This window comes from Equus asinus, chromosome 2 (genome assembly GCF_041296235.1).
Source record: "Equus asinus isolate D_3611 breed Donkey chromosome 2, EquAss-T2T_v2, whole genome shotgun sequence".
In the NCBI taxonomy this organism is placed as follows: Eukaryota; Metazoa; Chordata; class Mammalia; order Perissodactyla; family Equidae; genus Equus; species Equus asinus.
The window spans coordinates 83223399-83250772 of record NC_091791.1 but is presented as its reverse complement, the minus strand read 5'-3'; the positions used below and the strand labels follow the sequence as shown (position 1 = coordinate 83250772).

At 39.2% G+C, this 27374-nt stretch overlaps 1 protein-coding gene across 6 annotated transcripts in view; it reads right to left on the bottom strand.

Annotated features, from left to right (window-relative positions):
* TARBP1 (TAR (HIV-1) RNA binding protein 1) overlaps window positions 1-26207 on the bottom strand; it is an 83965-nt gene extending 57758 nt beyond the window's left edge. For 3 of the 6 annotated variants that reach the window (XR_011496293.1, XR_011496294.1, XM_070492450.1), the window contains exons 1-10: window positions 25200-26194; window positions 19715-19812; window positions 18205-18274; window positions 15674-15822; window positions 14314-14366; window positions 13061-13158; window positions 10201-10336; window positions 9521-9617; window positions 8281-8370; window positions 2868-3009 (exon numbers count right to left, since the gene is read on the bottom strand). Coding sequence is in view for 4 of the 6 variants with exons in the window: in XM_070492450.1 (XP_070348551.1) it covers window positions 2868-3009; window positions 8281-8370; window positions 9521-9617; window positions 10201-10336; window positions 13061-13158; window positions 14314-14366; window positions 15674-15822; window positions 18205-18274; window positions 19715-19812; window positions 25200-26136 (1870 nt within the window). In the remaining 2 variants the exon portion in view is untranslated. Of the gene's footprint in view, window positions 1-2867; window positions 3010-8280; window positions 8371-9520; window positions 9618-10200; window positions 10337-13060; window positions 13159-14313; window positions 14367-15673; window positions 15823-18204; window positions 18275-19714; window positions 19813-25199 lie in introns of all 6 variants that reach the window. The other 3 variants (XM_070492441.1, XM_070492439.1, XM_014846572.3) reach the window with 2 other exon arrangements.
* Between the last annotated feature and the right edge of the window lie 1167 nt (window positions 26208-27374).

The following is a 27374-nucleotide window of genomic DNA, read 5'->3' as shown; positions in this document are numbered from 1 at the left end:
ACCTTGGATACAGACAGAGAAGGTTAAAAATCAGAAACTCAGGGGGGCCAGCCCCATGGCCTAGTGATTAAGCTCAGCACACCCTGCTTCAGTGGCCCAGGTTCGGTTCCCAGGCACAGACCTGCACCACTCATAGTCAGCCATGCTGTGGCAGTGACCCACATACAAAATAGAGAAAGACTGGCACAGATGTTAGCTCAGGACGAATCTTCCTCAGCAAAAAAATCCAAAATCCAAAATCAGAAATGTAGTGGACTTTTAAGGATTTCTGATTTCAAGGAGTGCCACCGAACCAGGCCAATAACAATAGAGCGTCTGACCCCTCCAAAGAGGACACACTCTCGCACGCTGCTTCCTGAGAACTTCACCACCATACTAAACAAGTCCACGCTACAGAGCAGTGGGTCTCAAACTTCCGTTTGTGTCAGAATCAGCTGGAGGGCTTGTTAAAACACAGAGGGTGAGCCCCACACCCAGAGTTCCTGATTCAATAGGTTTGGGATAAAGCTCAAGAATTCACATTTCTAAAAAGTTTCCAGGTGATGCTGATGTTACTGGTTTAGAAACCACACACTGAATCACTGGCAGAGAATTCCTTACTTACTCTCCCTTTTCTCTCATTGAAGCTAGAAAAGTAGAGGCAACAATGGTTTTAAAGAAACAAAAGAATCACGGCTATCTTTAATCATCTTAATGCAATTTGACCCTGAATCGTCAGTCAAATCTTGCTAGCACAAATTTTAAAAATTGAGTGTAACTCTTTAAAATGCAAACTGATCTACAGTGTCAGAAAGTGTATCAGGACTTGTCTGGGGATGGAGGAGAGGCAGGTAGAAGTGGGAGACGGGGATCACAAAGAGGCAGAAACACACTTTTGAGGGTGATGGCTATGTTCCTTATTTTGTTACGCTGACAGTTTCACGAGCGTACACATAGGTCAAAACCCATCACATTGTACAGTTTAAATATGTGCAGTTTAATATACGTCAATTAGACTTCAATAAAGCTGTCTTTAAAATCTGTTGTACAGCTGCAATATATTACTTTGGGATCATTCCAAATTTCCAAATTTCTTGGTTACACTTTAAGCAGGCACATCATTTAACTACAAAATCTATACACAGCAACACCCTTTATGATGGATTGTCCGACTTAAGTATAAATTTCTCCAAATATATTTTACTCTATGGTTGATCTTGGCACTTCTAAGCTTTGACAAGCCTTTTCTGCTGTTTCCAAATGATGTCTCACTTTCTCCATTTCAGAAAGCCTGCTCTGAAAGCTCTTCAACATTTTTGTTTGTTGATGATGTTGGTTTTGTGTGGTTTTTGTTGTTGCTTTGTTTTGTTGTTTTACATACCATACACATGATATATACACGCACATATATACACACACATCCAGTGCTACATCATGCTCTCTCTGAGGGCAGACGTCTACCTTTTATCTCTGTAACTCCGATACCTGGCACTCAGAAAATATTTGATATATGTTTGCTTAATAAATAGTGTAAAAACTATCTGTTCCATGTCAAAACCCAAAGAAAAAGCTACTTTAGATGCAGAATCTGATTGAAAATAGTGTTTTGGCTGATGAGTCTTTATATAAAAACAAATTTGAATATTTTATGTATTTTATGCTCAAAAACTCACGCTAAATAATGCTTGGTTTGGAATTTATTAACTTGTTCTGAAAACTGACCAGTAATTTTATAAAAGCACTTAGTCAAGGGCATTAAAAGTCAAAACAAAAATCTTAAGTGCGCACACACAAATGTCTCCTTTGTACTTGAAATCAGTTTTTTAAAAACTTAAAATAGCATATTACATTAAATTGTATATTTTAAGTCCTAGAAGTGTTAAAGGAGAAACTCTAAAAATCTTGTTTCAACCAATTTCGAGTAATTTAATCAGATCTGATGCTGTTACATACTCTGAATTATACAACAAGTTCTATAGATATTTTAGGGAGTCTAATCTATGTTTACTCTAGTAATGACTACATTTTATTTACTTCTATAGGCCTAACAAAAGACTCTCCCAAGTAACAGCACATAAAACTCACTAGACAGCAGAGGGAATAAAATACAAAAGAGAAATGCTCGAAGAAGAACAGAGAAACTCAAGTCTTCTGGAAGGATAATTATCTGATCATTTAAGACTTATTCCATGATCAGACTAGAGAAATCAGTCACGGGAAATGACTTGGTCTGAGACAAAGCCAGGAGATTTAAGGCACGTTAAATTCAAAGATGCAATTTACCCAAATTATCACTAATGCCTGTAATGAAGAGGAAGCATTAGAAACGTAAAAAGAATCCTAATTAATGAATCTGCTGATAGTTCTTCCCTCACGCAGTCTTACATAGTTCCCCAAAGAAGGCGCAAAATTGCTCTTTGCTAAGTATCTGGTAAAAAGAAAAAACTAACAAAATCATCCTTACAAATATAATTTTTCTCTAAAATTCCTTTTCAAAATCAGTTCACACTAAATGCAATGCTTTGAAAACAAAAGATAAACACATTTATTTATCAATATTTCCACTACAGAGGCTCCAAAACCACACCTGCAACATCCAGCCCACAAAGACTCAGTAACTGTGGAATAATCAATTTATGTGTCTAATTCCTACTCCGGCAACTTGCGAGTTTCTTAAAACATGTAAAATAGTTTAAAATTTCAAGTCCTGGAACAGATAAAGTACAAATTAGGAAACACTATTTTTACATTCCGTTATTCACATCATTCACATTCACAGCAAATAGGCACACATTTGGTTAAACCTATATCTTGATCTGAAAAACTAGCCAAAAGTTCTTTGAAAATATTTTGGTTATATCAATCCATAAGAATGACTTCAGACTTACTTTCCCAAGCAGGCGACTTAACATACTCTTGAACGAGGTTCCTGACGTAAGCATTTAAAGAGGCTGTTTCACTGAGTCCAGTGGAGCTACAAGTTGAGAGTCGCCTAAAACAGCCTTCATTAACACGCAACCAATCACAGAGCTAGAAAAGAAAGTAGTTATTACTTTATTTTAAAAACCTAACTGAACAAAGGGTTTCTAATTTCTCTAACCTAATATTCTTTCTTCCACAATAAACTGAATTTAAATGATTGAATACAACAAAGTGATAAACATTCATTGTCATGACTGAGTTCCACAGACAGCGCAGACAGAAAAAAATATGTGTATGTAATACATATATGTCTACGTGTGTCTATGTACGCATGTATACATGAGTGTCCTCTAATCTCCCTCAAGGAATTTGTAAACTTCATTAACAGGCAAGAATTTTTAAAGTAGGCAATATAAAATGCACATTTTTTTTTCTTCTTAAAGATTGGCCCCTGAGCTAACAACTGTTGCCAATCTTCTTTTCTTTTTTGATTTTTCTCCCCAAATACCCCCGGTACATAGTTGTGTATTTTAGTTGTGGGTCCTTCCAGTTGTGTCATGTGGGACGCCGCCTCAGCGTGGCCTGATGAGTGATGCCACCAAAGCAGAGATGGAGAACTTAACTACTCAGCCATGGGGCCGGCCCCTAAAATGCACATTTTTGATAAGGTATTCTAAAGAACATCTCTATGAAAAATAACATTATGCAAAACAAATTACTATCTTAAGTTAAAATTCATTCCAGTTTCATATACTAAAACAAGGATATATTTATTTTGAAGATAATTTGAAATAGGTTATAATTAAAGTTCCTATCCTCCTCACAAGTTTATTTCCTATTATATATGCATTTTAAAATATATTAATTTAAAAGAGAAATACTGTCCTTGTCCTTCTTCACTACATCTTATAGAAGATTTACAAAACTAAAAGCCACAGACTTTCACAGAATTGATCTTTGATCACATGCAACTGTAAATTTTGTTTGGAAATCTAACTATGTTCTCAAATTGTTTTTACAATATATCTCTTAATGTGTAAATTCAATACATAAATTTAAATATGAAGTTATTATGAAGTGAGTCTTTCTAAAAAGTAAGAATTTTTTCAAAAATATTTTTTACATCCATTAACATCATCCAAAATTACATATAAGGAACAAAATAATAATATATCACTTGACCAAAGACAGAATTGATGAATGGATGATGAATGAATGAATGAGTCAGGACTAAAACTGACATCCCATAGGTACCAATGAATGAGCAGTTCAATAACACTAAAGGGAGTTGTTTGTACAGGTCTTTATCAAGTCGGATAATCTTAAAATACACAATTTGCCTAACAGTGAGGTCGGCCAGTATTTATCTTTCAACATTTTATACTTTTTCTTTATATTCCTTTCAAACTGGCCAAACTAAACTTCTTAATTATTACTACAAAATAAGTGAGGTTTCCAAATCCTTTATTTCCATAACCACAATCCTATTATACCAAACAACTGACAAATGAACTGCAATTCATATGATTTTTTCCCTCTATCAAATCTGTCACAATATTCAAAATGTTTTCCCATCAGACATTTCATATCAGACTTATGAATAAAAATGGGACCTAACTCTAACTAGCAGTCTCTGGTAGACAGTTCCCTCGATTTCTCATTGAAATTCAAATCTCAAAAGTCTATTTGGACATTGTCAAGAGAGTGAAAAGACAAGCCACAGACTGGAAGAAAATATTTGCAAAAGATATCTGATAAAGGACTGGTTATTCCAGCAAAGAACTCTTAAAACTTAACAGTAAGAAAATAAACAATCAAATTAAAAAACGGGCAAAAGGTCTTTACAGATACCTCCCCAAAGAGGATATACAGATGGCAAATAAGCACCTGAAAAGATGCTTTACATCATATGTCATCAGGGAAATGCAAATTAAAACAACAATGAGATACCACTACACACCTATGACAATGGCCAAAGTCTGGAACACTGACAACACCAAAGGCTGGAGAGCACGCGGAGCAAGAGGAACTCCATTCATTGCTGGTGGGACCACAAAATGGTACAACCACTTTGGAAGACAATTTGGCAGTTTCTTAAAAAACTAAACATACTCTTACCATACAACCTAGCAACTGTGCTCCTTGATATTTACTAAAATGAGTTGAAGAGTTATTTCCACATAAAAACCTGTATGTGAATGTTTATAGCAGCTTTATAATTGCCAGAACTTAAAAGCAACCAAGATGTCCTTCAGCAGGTGAATGGATAAACAATGGTACATCCAGACAATGGAACGTTACTCAGTGATAAAAAGAAACGAGCTATCAAGCCATGAAAGACATGGAGGAACCTTAAATGCATATTACTAAGTGAAAGAAACCAGTCTGAAAAGGCCACATACCGTATGATTCCAACTATATGACATTTTGGAAAAGGGAAAACTATGGAGGCAGTGAAAATATCCGTGGTTGCCAGGAGTTTGGGAAGAGCAAGAGAAGAGAGAGACGAATACGTGGAACCCAGGGATTTTTAGGGCAGTGAAACTATTCTGTACAATACTGTAATGGTGGATACATGTCACTATACATTTGTCAAAGCCCATATACCATACAAGGCAAAGAGTGAACCCTAATGTAAACTATGGACATTAGTTAATAATAATGTATGAATATTGGCTCTTCAACTGTAACAAATGTAACACAGTTAATGCAAGATGTTCATAACAGGGGCAACTGTGGGGAGAGGAGGGGTGTGGTGAGGGGTATATATGAGCTCTGTGCTTTCTGTTCAATTGTTCTACAAACATAAAACTGCTCTAAAACATAAAGTCTATTAATTTAAAAAATTATTTATGTTGAGCTATATGAAATTGCCATTTCTATAGCTTAACAAATGACTGAATATCAACAATTTTATATGATTCAGCATCATACATAGGGATTTACACAATAATAAGGAGAATATTACTGCATAGCAAAAGCTGTAGAATATAGCCAAATCTACACTAAGATACATATACATATATATAAGTGCTTTTATTATTAAACAAACAAAAAGAATCAAAGTTTGAGTTCAACTCTAAACCACCAGACCACAGAAGCATCCTGAGGACAGCAGCCATGGTTATTTTGCTGACTATTGTATTCCCAACTCTTAGCACAGAGCCTGGTGTGTGGAAGCTGTACAACAATTTTCAATAAATGAATCCAAGACCTTAAGAGATAAGCAAAACATAGCATAAGAAAGTAAAAGAAAAAAGAGATGAAAACAGATATTAATGAATTAACTGAAAAATTAAGTGGAACAAATAAAGAAACATAAGGGCTGGCTCCTTAAAAACAAGTAAACAATAAAACAAACGTCTGGCTCATTAAACCTAGGCAGAAAGAGAAGACTAGGAATAGATAGTTACATTTGATATGGGCTATGCATAGTCTGAAACATTTTTACATGCATGTTTTCATTTAAACCACACAGCTCATACCATATACCAAAATAAATTCCAGATGGATTAACCATAACTTACAAACTATACATATCAATGCAATGAACAGACCTTATTTGGATACTTGAACAAAACTAGCTATTTGAACAAACAAAATGCAAAGAACAAGCAGAAAAACATTTACTGGACATCTGGAGAAATTTAAACACCGAATATCTGAAATCAAGAAATTATTGTTAACATTCTTAGGTGTGATAAGGGCCTTTTTTTGGTGAGGAAGATTGGCATTGAGCTAACATCTGTTGCCAATCTTCCTCTCTTTGCTTGAGGAAGATTTTTGCTGAGCTAACATTTGTCAGTCTTCATCTACTTTATGTGGGATGCTGCCACAGCGTGGCTTGACAAGCAGTGCTAGGTCCATGCCCGGGATCTGAACCTGCAAACCCTGAGCCAATGAAACAGAGCGCAACTTTAACCACTATGCCACCAGGGCAGCCCCAGGGCCTACTTTTTAGACTCTTTAAAGTCCTTATATTTTAGCAGTACATAGAGATGAAATAAGATTTGAAACAAAAGTCCAACAAAAGGAACTGATTAAACAAATTATAAAATATTTAATCAACTGAATTTTTAAATATCACATATTAGAGAATTATTTAGCAACATGCTAAAATGCTCAAATGTATATGAAGATGAAAAATAAATTCAAAACACTATGATCTTTATTTTGTTTAGAAACATATATATTAATGTATGATTTTAAATATACATACATATAGTGAGAAAGAGTGAGAACATCTATATATTCAAAAAATTAAAAATTAAACCAAAAAGTACAGATTTGATGGTAGGCATTACAGGTGATTTTCATTTTCTTTATATGGTTCTGTATTTTTCAGATTCCACATAATTAGATGCATTACAATCAAGAAAATAAAATGAAAATCTAATTTTGAGAGGCCCAAATGTGCCCGTTCTTACTCCCTCTGCCATTACTCTACTCTAAGCTCTCATTATTTTATGCCTGAATTATTTTAACAAAGGCCACTCTGATTTCTCTCTTGCATATATAGCCAGCATGGCCTTCTAAAAGAAATAATCACATCCCTAGCCACAGAGATCTCTTAGATACTGGAGAAATACAAAGTAAAAGAAAAAGGGTTTCCGTCCTCAAAAAATATATAACCTATAGAGGACACAGATTAGAATTCAACCAAGTTTATAATGGGTAAGAGTGAAAATCAGTAGAATGAATTGAGTCGCACAGTTTAAAACAAAACAAAAAAGGAGAAGTGGACCATGGAAGAGCCCCACGGAGCACAGCAGCATCGCTAGCCCATAATCGGACTTTAAGGCCCTGACGTGGGGGTGAGGCAGAGGCAGCGAGCTCAGAGACTGGTATCAACAAGGAAGAAGTCATCGCAGTGGAAGGAGCACTAGCAGAGGGTCTCCACTAGAGCAATGGCTGGAGAAAAGAAAGACATTTAGGATTTTATGGTGAATTAGATGCATAAAGTCAGGAAGAATTACAAATTATCGAAATGTCAGGCATGGGCAATTGGGTAGATGAAAGTGCCATTAAGTGACAGGAAAAAAGAGAAAGAGGAGGATTGTGTTACTGTTTTTGAGTCTAACATCATTATTCCTAATATATCTCATCCATAATCGAGATCTGCCCACCAGCAGTATCTTCTCTTCTAAATAGGTCTCTCTCTATCCCAAACATTTCCTCTCTCCCACTTCTTCATGAGAATCTTAGCAGCATTATTAGTTAGGTGAACTCAAAGCACAAACACAATTTTAAAAAATCTATGTTGATAGATAACAAAGCAATCACTATATTTTACATAAATCACTAGTAATGAATTCAAGTAGAAAACAATTTTTTATAAAGTTTTCAAAGATCTTATCATTAAATTATTTTCAATCTCACCTCTGTCCACAATGAAGTTCCTCGTCCCAAGGACTCCTCTTGTCTCAGAGACATGAGAAAAGTTGAGATGTCAGAAAGTGACACTTTCTCCTGGGGGAGGGGGGCAGGGCAGTTTCAAAAAATTACTCATTTTAAAATTTTTAACTGAATAAAATAAAATCACTGTAAAATCAATCTAGTATACTAAAGTAGGAAATTAGATAAAAGGAAAGCTACTTTTTAAAAAGAAAATATTATTCAACTTTTAAAATGAAGATATTGATTACAAACAGCCAACATATTGTATAAAATGATGATTATTTTATAAACCTATTTTCCTTAAAATCAAGGTTACTATCTTAAAGAGAAGTTGGTCACAATCTAAAAGAAGGACAAAAATATTCCATAAGAAATTACTTACTACTTAAACCAAAAGTGATTCTTTCTTTTCAACACCACAAAAATGACCCCTGCCTTAAGAAAAGCACCTGAGTCTTTTCATTCCCTTAAGTTTTACCTCTTGAATTATCTTGCTCTAGGCCAGGGGTTGGCAAAACCACGCACAGCTTGTTTTGTAAATCAAGTTTCATTTGAACACAGCCATGCCCATTTATTTATAAACTGCCTATGGCTGCTTTTGAGTAGTTGTGACAGAGACCACACGACTCAAAAAGCCTAAAATATATAGTAATGCGGCCTTCACAGAAAAAGTTTGCTGACCCCTGTTCTCAGCAATAGCATTACTGGGGCTCTGGAAAAAACACAGAATAAAGATAGTATATACTCCTTGATGTCAGCTTACTGGAGATGTGTGGAAAAAGTAAAGGAAACCAGGCAAAGCTTCCGAGAGTGCCCTCCCAGTGGAGTCACCCAGGATGCGCTCAGTTCCCCAGCAGCATGCAAAGCGCTGTCCACCGGGGAAGCTCATTAGGGACTCAGCACGCTGGGGTTTTTCTCTTGGGAGCTGGTCACACAGCCACCCTCTGCAGGGCACCTACCAAAACTGCAACCTCCCAGAGGAAAGCAGGCGTTCAGCATAAACCATGCTGTTTCTATACACACTTCAGGCTCAGTGAGTCTGTAGTCAGGACAGTGGGAACCCACCCAAACTCCAAGTTCCCAGATGCCAGCCAAGTGCTAACCTTCTAAGCAGGGCTTTCTAACGACAACATCACTAACCTGCTATGTTGACTCCTTTTTGTACACCCACTCACTAAGACAGACTAAATTGAACTACCATGAGTAAAAAAGATAAACTTACCACATCTACCAAATTCATTGCTGTCTGAAGAAGGTAGCACTGAGCCGCCCCTCTCAACAGAATCTGGTGCGTGATCATAGTACACTGAAGGACATCCCTGACATCGAAAAATGAAAAATGCATTTCCATGTTCCCAAAGACAATGCTGCTAATTTGCAATTACTGACAGGCTGATGTATATCTACAATTTCTAATGCAGGAAGTCACTGTCAGTAGAATTTCAAAGTTATTATTCTCCATTAAGGTCTCCAGTAAAGCTCAATTTTAATATGAAACAAATCTCTTTTAAAAATGAAAAGACTATAAATGAAGATAATTTTAAAGTAAGAATTTTATCTTTTTGGAACTACTTTATAATGAATATTACTGTTTGATATTTTATCTCTAATTTTCTACATATCAATGTAATAAAAAAACTTATTGGCCTTAAAGTGGTCAAAATCCAATAGCATGTATTATGGCACATATTTAAATTACTAATTCATAAAAGAAAGTAAGTTCAATATATAAATAATACACTTTTTAAAATTTACATTTTTTATATAAAATTAAGAGCTCAAAAATCCTAATGCTAATGTTAACAAAAACCACTCACTATAAATTAAAGCAGAAGGGAAAACAAAATTTACTGATGGAAAGCTGTAGCAAATAACCACACAAACACACACAGAGTAAATTACCTGAGAGCAAGAAGCCCTTCGATTCCCAGGGCTTTACATCTTGGCACACTTGCCAAAGCCTTAGACAGAAACAAAATGGGGATGGCACACCAATGTCTACTTGTCATCTTCTGAATAAACCTCAATAGGAAACTACCTGAGAGAAAAAGTTTTAAAATATCATTGTTGCCAATAAGCACAGGAAAAGATACTCAATGTCATTAGTCATTAGGTAGGGAGACACAAATCAAAAACCATGAGATATAACTTCACACCCACTAAGATGGCTATAATCAAAAGGACAGACAATAACAAGTGTTGACAAGGATGGGAAGAAATCAGGACCCTCATACATTGATGGCGGGAATGTAAAATGGTGTGGCCAGTGTGGAAAACAGTTGGGTAGCTCCTCTAAAAGTGAAACAGAGAGTTACCATATGAGCCAAGAATTGCACTCCTAGGTGCGTACTCAAGAGAACCAAAAGCATATGTTCACACAAAACCTTGTATGTGAATATTCATAGCAGCGTCATTCATAACAGTCAAAAGTGGAAATAATCCAAAGGTCTACAATGGAAGAATGGATAAATAAAATGTGAACTATCTATACAGTGAAATATTATTCAGCCATAAAAAGGACTGAAATATTGATTCATGCCACAACATGGACAAATCCTAAAAACACCATCCTAAGTGAAAAAATCCAGATATAAAATAAAAGGCCACATAAAATTCCATTTACATGAAATGTCTAAAATAGTCAAATCTAAAGAGACAGACAGTAGCTTAGTGGCTGACAGGAGCTAGTGGGAGAGGAGAATGAGAAATGATTACTAATGGGCATGGAGTTTCCTTTTGGGATGATGAAAATATTCTGGAATTAGACAGTGGTGATGGTTGTACAACTTTATGAATATACTAAGAACCAATGATGAACACTTTAAAAGCGTAAATTTTGCAGTATGTGAATTATATCTCAACAAAGCTGTTGAAAAAAATCAACGTTATTTCAACTTAATTCCGATTAAGTAAGATAAGTATTCTATTACATTTTAGAGATTCTGATAACCAGGAAGCTATATCAAAAAGAAAGAAGTTAAGGCAAAAAGTAAATTTTTACTCTTAGAAGCCATTCTTCTGTTGGAGATGTTAAAGAAAAACAGGATAAGACATACTGATGGTAACTGGCCTCTGGTATCTGCTTAAATTAATATTAGATCTTTCTTGTAGGCTATTTCTTATCTATTCTGGATCTAACCACTATAACTTATTTTTCTATTTTGAGATTCAAAGAGATGGGGCTCTGTTCTGCCTTCTCTGCTAATGGGATTTCTTAAGGACCCTCAAATCATGCAGTTAGTGAAAATGTCTGTTTCCTCAGATCATAACTGTAGAATGACTTTTAGGCAATCCTTGCAAGCCCCTGAAAGGGTATTAAATGTATTTTATATCTTCCAAAGCACCTAGCACAAACCTAGATACATTAAGATATTCACTGGAAATTGTTGACTGAAAGAACCACTAAGTAAAAACTGAGTAAACATTTTACCTGCCCTCTCTTCTGTTGCTCTAATTAAGCTCCCATCTTTCTCCTAACACCTCACTCATGACACAAGGAAGATGGCAACAGCCAAGCATCCATTTCACATTCATTCAGCACATTTACAAGCGTCTACTAGGTGTCTTGTCCTGGGCCACAAACACCAGGTACTCACCTGTAGGGGGAGCTACACTACATCTCACTCACACTGCTGGGCCAACCAACTGGGACCAGCCAACATGGTCGGCAAACAATCCCCACACTGCTTAAACTCAGAATTCTACCAAACTGAAGAACAGCTCTGACAGTTATCGTCTCCATTAACTAATTTCCTTTTTTTTTTTAAAGATTGGCACCTGAGCTAACAACTGTTGCCAATCTTTTTTTTTTTTTCTCCCTAAGTCCCCCCAGTACATAGTTGTATATTTTAGTTGTGGGTCCTTCTAGCTGTGGCATGTGGAACGCTGCCTCAGCATAGCCTGACGAGCAGTGCCACGTCCATGCCCAGGATCCAAACCAGTGAAACCCTAGGCCACCCAGAAGCAGAGCAGGCCACGGTGGCCAGCCCCCTAATTTTCTAAAGGAATCAAAACAATCAATATTCTATAAATCTAAAGTCATGATACACTGACCATCTTTTCGCTTTCTTTCCTGACTTTTGAATAAATATTGCCATTGGTCATCATTTCACCCTATTTGCAGATTAAACGCAAAAGAAAAAAATACATATTTTATACCCACGCTCACTTTATAAGTCACATAAGTAAAAAAAGGACTTCGAGAGTAGTTCTTTCTGCTGCTCAGCAAACCAAACAACACTGGTTTTGTGCTTTGCTTACCAACTTAAGAGAAAAAAAACAAAGACCCAATCTGAAAAAGTGGATACTTTTAGGACACAAGGTCTTACATAAGGCAAGTATATTTTTCTTTTTATCTTTCTAAGTCAATATCTATATTAAGGCACAACTTTGCCACAATGGATATTCTGTTTACAACTTTTTCCTAAACCCAGGTTTTCTTTTTTTAACCCATTTTTACTAATTTTTGAAAGTGAATAGAGATAATTAGAAAAGATGGCAAACTATAGCACACATTCTAAAACTGTTTCCATGCTACCCTGCCAATACTGGTAATACGTTATATACAAAGGCAAAAGTGTGTACTTAATCACAGTGGACATTTGTATAACTCTGACAAAACTTGCACATCATGGAAAAAGGAAACTACTTTGATAATATTGATTATAATAGTCATAGGATGGTGCTTATAACCAATATACTAAAAATAAAAAAATTTTTTAAGCAAATAAATTTCTTAAATAAACCCTTTACTGACACCTACTCTTTATTTCTTCTGGAAGAAGGGAAATAAACGTGACTAAAAACTTCTGTAATTTCAATCCCAATGGAGAACCACTTCCTATCAGCTGGCCTGGGGACCTACAGACAAAGAGGGGAGAAAAATAGTTAAAATCTACTTGTAAATAATTAAACTGAAACTAAATGGACAACGGCCCAAAAGTCTGTCAACAACAAAACAATAAGATCATCATGTTTTTCTGAACCTGCATTTTCTTTTTCAGTAAAATTCTGAGGATCCTTCTGATTACAAAAATCAGGATCTTCTAGAAAAACAGACATGTGTAAGTATCATGCTACACGAAGGAGGCCTGGATTTCCTTTTTATGATACTATCCGTGACACACATACATGAATCTTGCTAAATAGTATCATGAAAAAAAGTCTATAAATGATCGTTTTAAATTATATTTCATTGTTTCCAACGTATAATGCAATGGTTTTAAATCTTTAGGTATTAAATAAAAGAAATAACATTCATAGGAAGACATATATTCATAATAAATTACTTTTCCAAGAGCATTTAACTGTTAACATCTACTAAAGTCACTTTTTTTCTGCTATACGCTTCTGCCAGGAACATTATCTGTTAATTGAGCACATTAGAGAGCTGGAAAACTGAAGGCATGTCATAATAAATTACCAGGTTGTTTAATGAATTTGGTACATAATAGATGCTGCCTAATAGACATTCAACTTTTTCTTGCCGTGTAGTCCTTTCTGTGTTTGTTATTCTTCTTGCCTTTCTTGCCTTAGTTGTATCAAGAATTCCTTCTTTCTTCCTCTTCTTGTTTTCCTTCCTGCCTTGAACCCTCCCGTTCTTGGGCTTTAGAGAGTCTCTCTCACATAGCTTACTTTCTTCTTACTCCTGATTTCTGCCCTCTTGGAAATTGTAGTGACTTTGGCTAACCAACACTTTAAACTTTGTTTTCCTTTTTCTTTTGACTGTTAATTTTGACTGACAGAAAAGTTGTGAGAATAATACAAAGAATTCCTATTTACCTTTTGTCCACATTCCCCAAATGTTAATGTTTTACCACATTTGCTTAATCATTGTCTCCTTCCCTGTGTGTGTGTGTACATCTGTTTCTTAGCTCTGTCTGCTGAGCAGACTTACCAATCTGTATCTGTTTTAGTGTCTGTCCGTCCATCCATCCATCCGTATTTCATACACATGTTAAATTTATACATCAAATACATATTACTGCATTGCTGCTAAATAACACATTTGTTTACCTGCTATAGAGAGAGCTCTCTGAAAGGGCATCCATTAACGGTCCAATAATAAACTAAAAGAAAAAAAAGAAGTATTTCATATTAAGTTGTAACTGCAATTTTGAAAAGTCAGCTTGCCCTAACTGCACATCCTACACAGGGCTGCAGCAGAGCTATCATAAGCAAAGGTGATCTCTCACGCTGTACCTTAATTTATGATAGTCCTGGAGGGTACCTTAATTCCACCAGAATGACAAAATAAGTGTAGAATTTTCCCATCTGATAAAAACTTGTGGAATACTAAAAAGAGAGTTCATGTTGGGTCAAGAAGGAAGAAAGGACCCAAATAAGGAACACAGAGTGAAAAATAAAGCTAGTAACAAAGGAAAAATAAAAATACACTCAAGAGAAAATTTAAGTCCCTATGCCTGGAAGATAAAGGGGTAAAAAATATATCTTCAAAAAATAGATAGTGGTCAAAAAGGCAAGCTTAAAGGAAGTGCAGGAAGGATAGGAGAATGTAGAAAAATGATGCATATCAAAATAGATAGCACAGGGCTAGCCCGGTGGCTCAGCCATTAAGTTCACACGTTGCACTTTAGTGGCCCGGGGTTCACCAGTTCAGATACCAGGTGCAGACATGGCACCACTTGTCAGGCCATGCTGTGGCAGGTGTCCCACATATAAAGCAGAGGAAGATGGGCACGAATGTTAGCTCAGGGCCAATCTTCCTCAAAAAAAAAAAAAAAGAAAGAAAAGAAAAAGAAAATAAATAGTACGTAGTCAGACAACTAGGGAAGTTTACTTAGGTTACCTCTAAACGAGAGATGAATTACTACACCTAAGTGATCGTGGCACAATATAAAACTTAAAATCACTGCTATAATTCTCAATCTCTTTGCCTGGTGTGATTTACGACGAATGGAAACAGAGATGCTAATAAATATAGTTCAAAAGGCAACCTTGCTTAATATAGTAGGTAACAATTCACTGACTCAGAACCAGGGGAGGAGCATCACTAATCAAGCAGGAATAATTCAATGACGCACAGCTGTGGAAACAGCATCACTAACAAGCTTCTACATCAGTTTCCACGCTCTTGACTCACGTCATTTAGAATACCGATATCCAAGAACTACTTTTTCATAATGGTAGACGATGCAGGCAGCTTGTCAACAAACTACAGTTACAGGAAGCTTTTTCCAAATACCACAGCTAGGTCTAGAGAAGTAGGGTCTATTGTATCCAAATCTATAAAATGTTACTGCTATTATGATGGAGTCCCAGTGTATTTTTTTTGAAGATCACACACGATACAACAAATGCCTTTACCTCTCATCTTTTGACAAAGGGAGCAAGGGAAAAGAGAGGCTGTCCTTACCTCAGAAAGTTCTGGTGAAAATGGAAGAACCTTTGTTTCATACAGCTCCAAAAAATGGATAACACCTTCTTTAGTCAGGATTTTATTTTCACTTTCAAACATTCTTTTATAAATACACATATGCCAAGATGGGTGAAAGAGCCAACATCCTGTGGAAATAAACATGTAATGCTGGCATTTGATTCTCACATTACGGTTGCTACATATAGACTATATATTCACAAACAAACACATATACACCAGACACCTTAAGGTCATTATAACACTACAAAAATGAGTTTGTTTTGGGGGCCTGGTGGTGTAGTGGTTAAGTTCGTGCACTCCACTTTGGTGGCCCAGGGTTCACAGGTTTGGCTACCAGGCATGGACCTACACATCACTCATCAAGCCATGCTGTGGCAGCACCCCACATACGAAAAAACAGAGGAAGATTGGCACAGATGTTAGCTCGGGGCCAATCTTCCTCACAAAAAAAATAGTGAGTTTGTTTTTAATCACACCCAAGGGTGTTTGATTACTGAACAACCAAAACAACTTCAGTATTCAGTATTCCATATTCAGAGAGTTTTGTTTAGAAAGACTGCAAGCAAATATTATAGCTGCTACAGTGTACGAAAATTAAATACTACCCCACGAATACAGGTTGGAACTTTAGATTGGGGGTGATTTCAACCAATTCTTTTCTGATGCTACTTCAGTCCATTTTTCATACAGAAATCTGAAACTGTCACTCCTCTGCTTAAAACCCTTGAATGGCTTCTCACAGCTCTTCGAATAAAATCCAAACAAGGTATGAACCGACCCTGACAACTACTGTGACCTTACCCACCCTCCCACACCCACTACGCTGTGCCACACTGGTCCTCCTGGTCCTCCACCTCACAGAGTGTGCCTACCTCAGGCGTCTGCACACAGTGCTGACTGCTCAGCCCTGAGCTCTGCTGTCACTCCCAAGAAGCCCTCGGCTGACCACCCTCTCTAAGGCATGGCGCCACTCACTGTCTACTCCACTTCAGCCCCTTGTTTGTTGCCCTCATAGAACTTATAGTCAAAACTATTTTTTCACAGAATACAGACAAAAATCAAGTGAAAAACAGTACATGTGTCTCACCACTTCATTCCCAGTGCTTAGAATATATTGGACATTAAGTAAATATCTATTAAGTAAATATACAAATGAGTGACAAAACAATAAATGAAATAAATATGTACCTTAGAGATTTTTTAATCTTTTGAAATATCCTTTAATTCTATTAGAAAAAAATATATTCAGCATTGTTAACTCACGGCATTCTATAAATAAATTGGTCCATTATTTGTAATTTATACCAACATGCTTGTTCAATTCTTTGGCAATGGTAATTTTTCAAAATCTGTCACTGCTATTTGATTTGGTTTGTCAAGAGCTGTGGGCAAAATGTGGTAGTAAGAGAATGATTTTAAGACTAAATGCGTAAGTGAAGTCACAACAGGATTCAATTAAATTCTAGCCCCAGGTAGGACTATAGATTCTTACTGTATGTGAAAAGTCCCAGTGTATCAGAAAACCAGAGCAATCAGCTGAACACAGCTCAAATCCTAAGGGATCAAACTATTAAAGTTGTAATTATCTGCAGTAAGCACTAAAACCCATTTACCTAGGTTACCTCTCATCCGTAAGCATGATAATGCAGCATTTTATCACTCATATGAATACAAAACACTGTTAGCCTGTGTTTAGCTGTTTCATTGATCTAAACTTAATTTCATAAAGCAACTTTAGGAAGCTCCAGTTCCATTTTATTTCTCTTAAAAAGCTCTCATAATACGGTACTGATTAAAGGCTTAAAAACTATATTTAAAACTATGTCTTGGAATTGTCTCTTCCAAGACACAGAACAACAAGTGAAACCCAAAAACAAGTAACTTTAACAATGAAACAGATATATTAAGAGAATAAAAGTGGAAAGCAGTTAAAATATATATTCACACCAACATGCTGTTACTAAAAATGTGGACTATACCATTATTAAAACATTACCAAAGAGTCCTTATCTTTTGAGATATTTCTATCCTGAACTAATTACAGATGAAAGGATATGCTGTCTAGGGATGTGCTTCTAAATCATTTAGTGGGGAGGCAGCGGGAGTGGATGCGTATGATATAAGAAACAGGCTGGCCACGAGCTGGTCACTGCTGAAGCTGACTGACGGGGTTTGTCATACACGCTCTTCTTCTGTCGAAGTTTGGAATGTCCCACAATCAAAAATTTAGAAAATTAACCCTACCTCTGAATTATAGAAAACTCTGTAGCCATTTAAAATTATGTTCTCAATGAGTTTTTAAGGACATAGGTAAATGCATTTGAACAATCAATCTAGAAGGTATGTATCCGGAATATTAGCAGCTGTTCTCTTGCTGGCAACAGATTTATATTTTCTTCTTTATATTTTTATGGTTTTTCCAAGTTTTCTACAATGAACAAGAGTTAGTTATGAAATCAAGGGGATAAACCTATAAATGTCATTAAAAAAATAGAAGCAATCATTACCGTTTCCCTCTGACACTGCACATTCAAACAGACTGTTCAGCTTTGGTAAAACCGGCTTTATAACATGTATCTGAAAACAAAAGCAAAAAACCTTATGAAATTAAAATTCACTTTTAAAAACTCAAGGGAATTTTCATTTATGTAACAGTCACCTTTCTGTTCCCCACTCGTGAAAAATATGCAGAAGGTGCCTGATTCTTCGTTTTTAAATCATATAAATTCAGGTATGTAAGACTGAGTGTGGCAAAGCTAATGAACATAACCTTGAATACAGTTATAGTAATGTTACATTTATATAGTAAATATCATAAATTACATCATGTAATCCTCAATCGTCCTGGAAAGTAGATAGAGTTGATAATACTAATATATTACAAGGAGGAAAAAATACTGAAATATTTTCTCTAGTTACTCAAGTTGTACAAGGTCACACATTCAGACGGAGAGCCAGTTCAGAGTTCAATGTTCTTCACACTACTTAGACTACGTTGCAGATACCTCTGCTACAGAGTCTAATTTATATATCCTTCAAATATAGGCAAATCAGAGTTTCTAAATAAATACTGGGAGTCTTACGGATCTATTGATTAGGGAAAATCATAAAAGCTTATTTGAGTTTAGAAATGCTTTTTATTTACTCCTCATCCTTGCATGATATACATTTAACACATATGAGCAATTCTTTATTTCAGTGCCCAAACAGCACTCGGTGCACATGTGGACTGACACCTCACAATGACTCCACAGACAGCCCGCCTCTTAGTGGTCTGCAGCTTACAGACCGGGATCCCATACACCAGGGGTCCTCCTAGCGTGGTCCTAGAACAGCAGCTTAAGCATCACCTGGGAACTTGTAAAATACCTGAATTCTCAGGCCCCACCTCAGACCTACTCACTCAGGAACTGTGGGGCCCAGACCCAGCAATTTATACTCTAACGAGCAACCTGGGTGATTCTAACGAATGCTCAACTTTGAGAACAACTGAACTAGGTTAGGTAATCTTAAGAGATTCCTCTCAACTTAAAAATTCCATCATTCTATAAAAAAAAAATTCAAAGTCAACTGAAAACGATTTTTCAAGTGTCCATTCTCAGGACCAGGTATGCACAGATGTAAAAACTAAAAAAAGGCAAGTAAATCTACAAAATTAAAGGGCAACTATGTACTTAATTTACCTCAGAATTGCTTTAAGTAAAATTTTCCTAAAAGTGCGTATTTCTGTAGAAATTATTCATAACGGCGAGAAACTAAAAACTAAGACTTTAGAAGTAAATGGGGAAGGGAAAATCAAGTAAGAACAAATTCTTTGAAAGATAATTTAAGTCAATTGAAGGTATTCTTTAATTTCCTGAGTTGACATTCAATTTTAAATTGCATTTATGGCAGAAAACAAAGTACACTTGTGTTCTCTTATGCTATATCCAAGTTGGTCTTTTTGCATTGCTTTCACGGAACGTTTGGAAAAAAACTGCATGCAGGTAGGATGTGTTAAAATATGAAAACACTTACCTGATTTCCTTCTAGAGTTTCCATAATTAAAATATAGTTTTCCCAAAACTTTAGAAGCTCATCTTTTTTCTTGTCGGACCACCAAAACAGACTTGGGCCTGATATGGTTTAAAATGGAAAATTAGTACTTCCTTTTGAAAATTTCATAAATTTGTTAACAATAGTAGTTCTTAAATTATGCCACTATTACCAAATGCTGTAATCTCTAATAATGGACGGCGCCCTGCATCAAAGCTGGACAGGAGGCTTGGGCTAACAAGAATCTCAAAGGGGATTTTTTTTTTTTTTTAATTAAGATTACTGTTTTGGAGTTCTGGGTAAGAATGACAGATATGAACATATAAACTCGACTTTCTCTCCCTAAGAACCTTACTCTATCTGTAAAGGATTTTTTAAAAGGCAAAAGCCCACAAGAATGGCGAAAACTGGGGAGTGGACAGCAGCAATGAAATTTAGAATCTGAAAATCAGATGAAAACCAAGCAGACTCAAGAAAGTGAATATTAGTAAGGGGGCACAAGAAAAAATTTGATTTACACTGCAAAGTCCCCCCAACCTCAGGAACTGGCAGCAGAGGTTACTTCTGTAAGCAGAGGGGAAAAGTGAGGCTAAAGAGAATTTGTTCAGTGTGTTTAAGAAACAGTCAGATCCCCAGATGCCCCTTCCTGGGCTCTGAACAGGAAAGACTGGAATCTACTCTCTGGAGAAGGTAAAATAGTGGGTCTCTGGACTGAGATGCGTTGGATCCAGCTGAAGTCAGGGGAGAGCACCATATGAAAATGGGGATTAAGTGAGCATGTATGCACCTTGGGTGCTGAGACCCCTTTCTCCCTGCCTCCACCACCATCTTAGCCCCTCACATCTCAGAACGCTGACCAGGCCTTCACTATCCAGCAGAAGATTGGAAGATCTCTGTGGAATCTGGCCAGCCCAGAAGGAAAGACCTGAAAATACTTACATCAGAGATTACCCAATGAAATGGCTTGGCCAGATCACCTTACAGTGAAGTTCACAGTCGATGAGCACAGAGCTTTAAACCTGACTTTTGGTTCCATATTCTCAAATATAAACAGGTGTCTAAGGATCACCAGACACCTGGGAAACCTCTATATTAAAGATGAAGACCAAAACAACAACAACAGAAAAGGAAATTTGGAGAAAACAAAACTAGGCAGGAAGAAGAAAATCTAAAAAAGAAAAAAAAAAAACTTTCACTTATATCTCAAAGGGAGATACGAAAAGATAGTGCAGTTATAAGAACAGGATACTATTAAAAAGGGGACACTCCAAGAACAAAAAAGATCTCATGAGAATAAAAATTTGATAGCAAAAACAAGAAACTCAAAGAAAGGACTGGGAAAACAGTTGAGGAAATCACTCAAGAAATAGAGCAAAAACACAAAGTCGTAGAAAATGGGAGAGAAAAGATGCTTTGATGACCAGTCCGGGAGGTTCAATATCCTAAAAGAGAACAGAAAGCAAAAAGGAAGGGAGGAAACCAAAGGAATTCAAGAAAAGTTCCCAGAACCAAAGAACATGATTTCCAGATTGAATAGGTCCACCAAGTGCCCAGCACAAGGATGAAAACAGAGCCATGCCAAAACTGTGAACTTCCAGAACGCTCAGGACACAGACCCCACAAACCTCCATGAAGAAACAGATCACATAGAAACAAACACAACTCGGAACGGTTTCAGACTTCTCAACAGCAACAACAGAAGCTCTAGCTTCTAAGACAACAGTTCGATGCCTTCAAAATTTTGAATGGAAATGTTTCCCAAGCTAGAATCCCCAATCAAACCATCCATCAAATGTGAGGGCAGGGTGCTAGGCCCATGGCTGAGCGGTTAAGTTCAATCACTCGACTTTGGTGGCCAGGGGTTCACTGGTTTGGATCCTGGACACAGACCTACACACTGCTCATCAAGCCATGCTGTGGCAGCGTCCCACATAGAAGAACTAGAATGACCTACAACTAGGACATACACCTACGTACCGGGGCTTTGGGGAGGAAAAAAAAGAAGATCAGCACCAGATATTAGCTCAGGGCCACTCTTCCTCACCAAAAAGCACACCTTTAAAAAAAAAAAACATGAGGGCAAAATAAAGGCATTCAGACCTGCTTGGTCTCGGCTTCGTCTTGGGGTGTAGAATGCCACAAGAAAACATTACTGCCATACTACCAAAGAGAAAAAGCTGGATAATCTACAAAATTCTAACGTTTTTTGGGCTAAGGTCACTATGCAACCAGGTGATCTGAATTCCAAGGGCAGAAAGCCTCTGCAAGAATAGATGGGACACACAAACTGTTCCAGCACTGGCCGAGCACAGGAGGAAGAGGTGGTCACCAAAAAAGCTGTTTAAAAAAGCAACGAAATTTTGACAGGTTTTTTGTTTGTTTTTGTTTTTTTTGAGGAAGATTAGCCCTGAGCTAACTACTGCCAGTCCTCCACTTTTTTGCTGAGGAAGCCTGGCCCTGAGCTAACATCCATGCCCATCTTCCTCTACTTTATATGTAGGACGCCTACCGCAGCATGGCATGCCAAGTGGTGCCATGTCCGCACCCGGGATCCGAACCAGCGAACCCGGGGCCACGGAGAAGCGGAACGTGCACACTTAACTGCCGCACCACCAGGCCAGCCCCTTGACAAGTTTTTGAAGGGCAAGTGTGGGCCAGTTTGACAGCTTAGTAACCCAGGGAACCCCAAGGGAGTCCACACTCACTCACCAGATCTTTTCCTCAGGCCTCCCCAGGCGCTCTCAAGAAAGACTGTGGGCAGGGCAGAGATCACCTAGGTTGGAGGGCCCACCTAGGTTCAAGAAGGCAGTAGGACTAACTGGAGAAGCCCATCCATGCCCCACAGGAGTACAAGGTGGTGACCAACTGCCAAGCCTGCCTACACCCTGGACCCTTCTCTGACAGGAGGCCAAAGCTGTCTGCCCCCAGCTAGAGGAAACCCTCCCACACCCGTACCCTTGTCCCCACCCTGATACCAGCAAAAGGTGGCTGCCTCTAGGGGATGGACAGAAAACCTGCTGCCCCCATCCCACACTGACATGAGGAACCCCTCTCATGCCCAGTGCCCTTCCCTGATACCAAGCAGGTCTGCCGCTGCTGGGGGAGGGCAGGAAACCAGCGCCCAAGACCTACAAGCAAATGCAGCCACCAGAGGAGAGGGTGAGAAAACTCCAAACCCTTCCCTAAGTAGGAGGCAGATGTTATGTGGCACTGGAGAGAGAGAAGAGATGGAAAAAGCTTGAATGAATCCTGAGGGTCAGGCACACGGGTCCTAAGCAGAGGGTGGAGTAGAAGAAATGAAAAAGGCCCCCTCCTCCCTCCACCTCTGTCTCAAGCCTGGCACCAAGTCAAAACATCAGCAGTCCACCCCAGAGAGAAGGATAAAGGCAGGTTCTTCTGAGGAAGAAGCCCCCTGTGGCACTGGCATCTACAGCTTGAGAAAAATTACAACTGAGAAAAACCTTTAGGTACTCCACGCTTCACACTAAACATAAGGCAGCAACAACCAATAACTACAGCAACCACAAAATCCAAATCTAGCTCAACTGTAGAGTCACTTAACCCCCAACACTAATAGTCTAACAGAAGAGGAGGAGTGCCTATCTCTAGGCATAAATATTTACTTTAGACTCTACTGGAAAAAATGACCCCACTGCCAAGAGATAAAACAGAAAACAAAACCAAACTTAGAGATGGTCCAGGTATAGACTTGTACATAACTATGATTAATATGTTAAAGGACCTAATGGAAAAGGTAGACAACATGTATGAACAGATGGGGATTTTCAGGAGATGGAAATTATTACAAAATGTCAAATGGCAACGATAGAAATAAAAACATATACGATATAAAGGATCCTTTGATGGAATCATCAGACATGCAGCATCTTTAAAAACTTTATCTCAGGAAACTATTAGAAAGTGCACTACACCAAAACAAGTGAGTAAACCAAAAAAGAGGAAGATATGAACTCCAGGAAACAAGAGCTCCAACGCAGGACTCAGGTGAAGGAAACCTGCAGAATGATGGTGAAGGCAGATCTAAGAATGTTAGCTTTGCACCAGGCTGAGCTTGTAAAAGGACCCCAGGAGAGACTTCTTCAGGAAAATTTACAAAATACCTGATGATCTGACTCCGTACAGTAAATATTTAGACAACTAGCTCAGAATTTGGGACTGAATTAGCGATAAGTATACAGAGAACCAAACAAATATTAAAATAACATAATTCTAGGAAAAACTGGCAGGAAGAAAAAAATAATCATAGTTTACTACATTGATCACCTGTGAACAGTATTTTCATCGTCATAACTTTGTAAACACTGAACTCATATTTAACCAAAATTCTAACTAGGACAATGGATTTTGTGTAATAACTAGATTATTTCAAGACACAGGGGTAAATATCAAAATAATCACCTAAAAGAAGTAAAAGTGTTCTCTGAAAAGGAGGAAATGAGGGGGCAACCATGGAAAGACTATTGCTTATCTTTAAAACTCTGCAGAATGACTGACCCTAAAATAAATGAGTTTAACTTCAGTAATTTTTAAAGTGTTTTCCAGTGAAAACTCTCATTGGATGATCACCCATTGTGAACTGTTAAAAATATTTACTATCTAATGTTTTAAAGTTATACAAAAATCTCATCTACTCACAACTTCACCCAAACAAAAATCCTTTCCCGGTAATAAAGAGACAGACACGGTTGAGAGAGTAAAAATTTTCTACCTATTGAGATAATTTTGAATCAATCCATTTTGGACTTTGATAGCTCAAAAATGAATTTAAGATGACTGAAGTGTACTTTCACCAATCGATAGTAACACCAAATTGAAGGAAGGCCTTGCTATTTCATCTACTCTTGTTCTGTAGGAGGAAGCACAAACTCAAAATGTAAAAAATATATATATATATTATTTAAAATTTGACGCTATCAAATCAATGGCAAAAACATCCTCAAAAGTTCAACTTAAGGACCATTTGTTTAACAAGTATTAGAAAATTCTGCTCCTAAGAGAATTACCAAGGGAAATTTCAAAAGAACGTGATGGGTTCTATGACAGAATTCTAACACTCAAGACTCACTTCACTGGTCAGTACAGGAAAATAATTTTTTCTTCTAATTTGATGGAAGTTAACTCTTCTTTTCTATTAGAATGGACCTAACACGACAGAGTGCACATTTGGTCTGGAGAATCCTGCGTGGGCTCAGGCATGTTCCTAAATTACCCCATGGATGCAGCATTTCACCCCGTCCCGGGTCAGAAAGGTTAGGAAACGCAGACTGTTCTCAGCTGCGGTGATTTGTGTCACTCCCTCGAGAAGGTTTTCAGGCTTTATGGGGACCAGGGGAAGAACGAAACTGGGTACGGATCGCGGAGACGACCCCAGGAGCTGGTTTTCGGAAGCAGCCCTCCCTTCCGGAAAGCCAAGTAAGGTCACGCTGGGGGGCAAAGAGGCAAGTACCGTTTCCTTCCTGGGGGGCGCAGGCGCAGGCGCAGTCGGCCCCCAGCTCCGCCGACACCTCCACCGCCCGCTGCAGCAGGTAGCGCGCCCGCTTGCGCGTCAGAGCATCCTCGGCGCGGCCCAGCCCCGCCTGCACCGTCCTCCAGAAGCGCCCGCAGCAACGCGCGTCCGGGCCCGCCTCGCGCGCGCCCGGGTCGCCGTCCGTACCGGGCTCGGGCAGCAGCTTCTCGGCCAGGGCGCTCAGCACCAGCAGCTTCGGCCCGACGCGACCCGGCCCCGAGGGCATCCCGGGCGCCACCAGCCCGCCCCACACAGCCCTCAGCGCCGCCCCGCCGCACTGACCCAGCGCCGGCAGCAGCCGCCCGGCCACCAGCGCCGCCGCGTCCTCGGCGGGCCCGGCCTCGTCCCCGTCCCCGTGCCCACCCAGCGCCACGGCCAGGGCGGCCTCCGCTACCCGCTGCAGCAGCGGCCCGTCCTCACACGGCCGCAGGCAGGGCCCGACGGCCGCCAGCACCTCCACGGCCCCCTCGAGGCTGGACGCCGGCCACACGGCGAGCAGGTCGCGCAGCGCCTCCTCCGCCAGCGCGGCAGCCAGCTGCGGGCCCCCGGCCAGGCGGGCGCACGAGCGCAGGGCCGCGCCCGCCGCCCTCAGCACGCGCCGGCGCTGGCGGCCCGGCGGGCCAGGTTCGGAGCAGCCCGCGGGGCGCCCGCGCAGGCCCCGCAGCAGCGGCACCAGGTACCCGGCGGCGACCTCGCGCGCCGCCTCCGGGAGCGCGCCCGCGTCCCCGCCGCGCGCTGCCTCATCCTCTAGTCGCTGCAGAAGAAAGCGCAGCGTCTCCACGCGCTCCGCGGACGCCTCCCCGCGGCACAGCGCGCCGAGCAGGACCCGGGGGTCCCGGCTCTGCGAGAGCAGCGCTTCTGCGAGCACCCACTCCATTTGTCGCGCGCGCGCCGCCGCCACCACGCGCCCACAGGAAGGCGCCGGCGTGCGCGAGTGCGTGCGCGTGCGCGGCTGGCCCGGGCGCGCGCCCGCTGGGAGGGGGCACTCGGCCTGGTCCAGCGCCCAGTTCTGCGTGCTTTGGCCCCATTCCAACAGCTGTACCTGGAACCTGATCTCCCTCGCCCTGTCCGTTACTGATTTTTAGAAGGAAGGAGGCCCTCCTTAAATGTTAATGTAGTACCTACACCAACTCCATCTATTCCTGATTGGAGATTGGCCTGCCCTGGGGCCCTAAGTTAGTCAGGAGAGCCTGTGAGCATGGGCCAGAGGTACAAGTAGCAGGCGTACTTCACAATCTCGTAGAAACTTATTTTCGAAAAGGCCCAGGTTGGCCCCACTCACAAAGAGACTGACACAGTGGGTCTGAAGTGTGTTCTGGACATCTGCATAAAAAAATAAATAAGAAAAACACGAGGAATAGGGCTGAAAAGAACATGCCCCCACTAGCGCTTGCAGACAAATGTCCAAGCTGATTCTAGCATGCAGATCTTGCCACACACTGCTTGTCCTGCCACATGCAATCTCAAAAATAGTCCATGTGTCTGTATTTTCTGAATTTCTGGCAGCATCTACTGCCAAATACAGAAACAGGAAAGCTCAGGTTAGCGCGCACGGTACTGGTTTGGTTCCTGGCTCAGTGCCAGGCAAAATGAATCAGTGCCATGAATTTCCTTTGCCTCTACCCATAAAAATCTCTCCCTTAGTCAGTAGAAAAGACACAATCCCACCCATAAAGAGCTTGATGTGTAGTGAACATAATGGATATAGTATAATGTTAAATTATTTAAGATTATGTTTATATAATTTAAAGTTAATTTTTACTTTTTTGGGTTTATATGATTTAAAGTTATTTAAAGTTATCTGACATCATATCTGTAAAATTTTTTCTCATATTTCATTCAGTTTTCCACTGACAGAATGTATAAATGGTTCTGTTGTAAGCCCATTTAGAATGTGTCACTAAATATCAACTGCCTTCAACATGTAATGTGCCAATAAATATCAGTTTTTCTCAACCTATATTCTTCATATATCTATTAAACAAAAATGGGCAAGTCTTGAGCAGACACTTAAGAAGTGAAGATATGCAAATATAAGCATCTGAAAAGGTTCAATGTCATTAGTCATTAGAGAAATGCAAATTAAACCTTCAAAGGGATACTATTTCACATTCA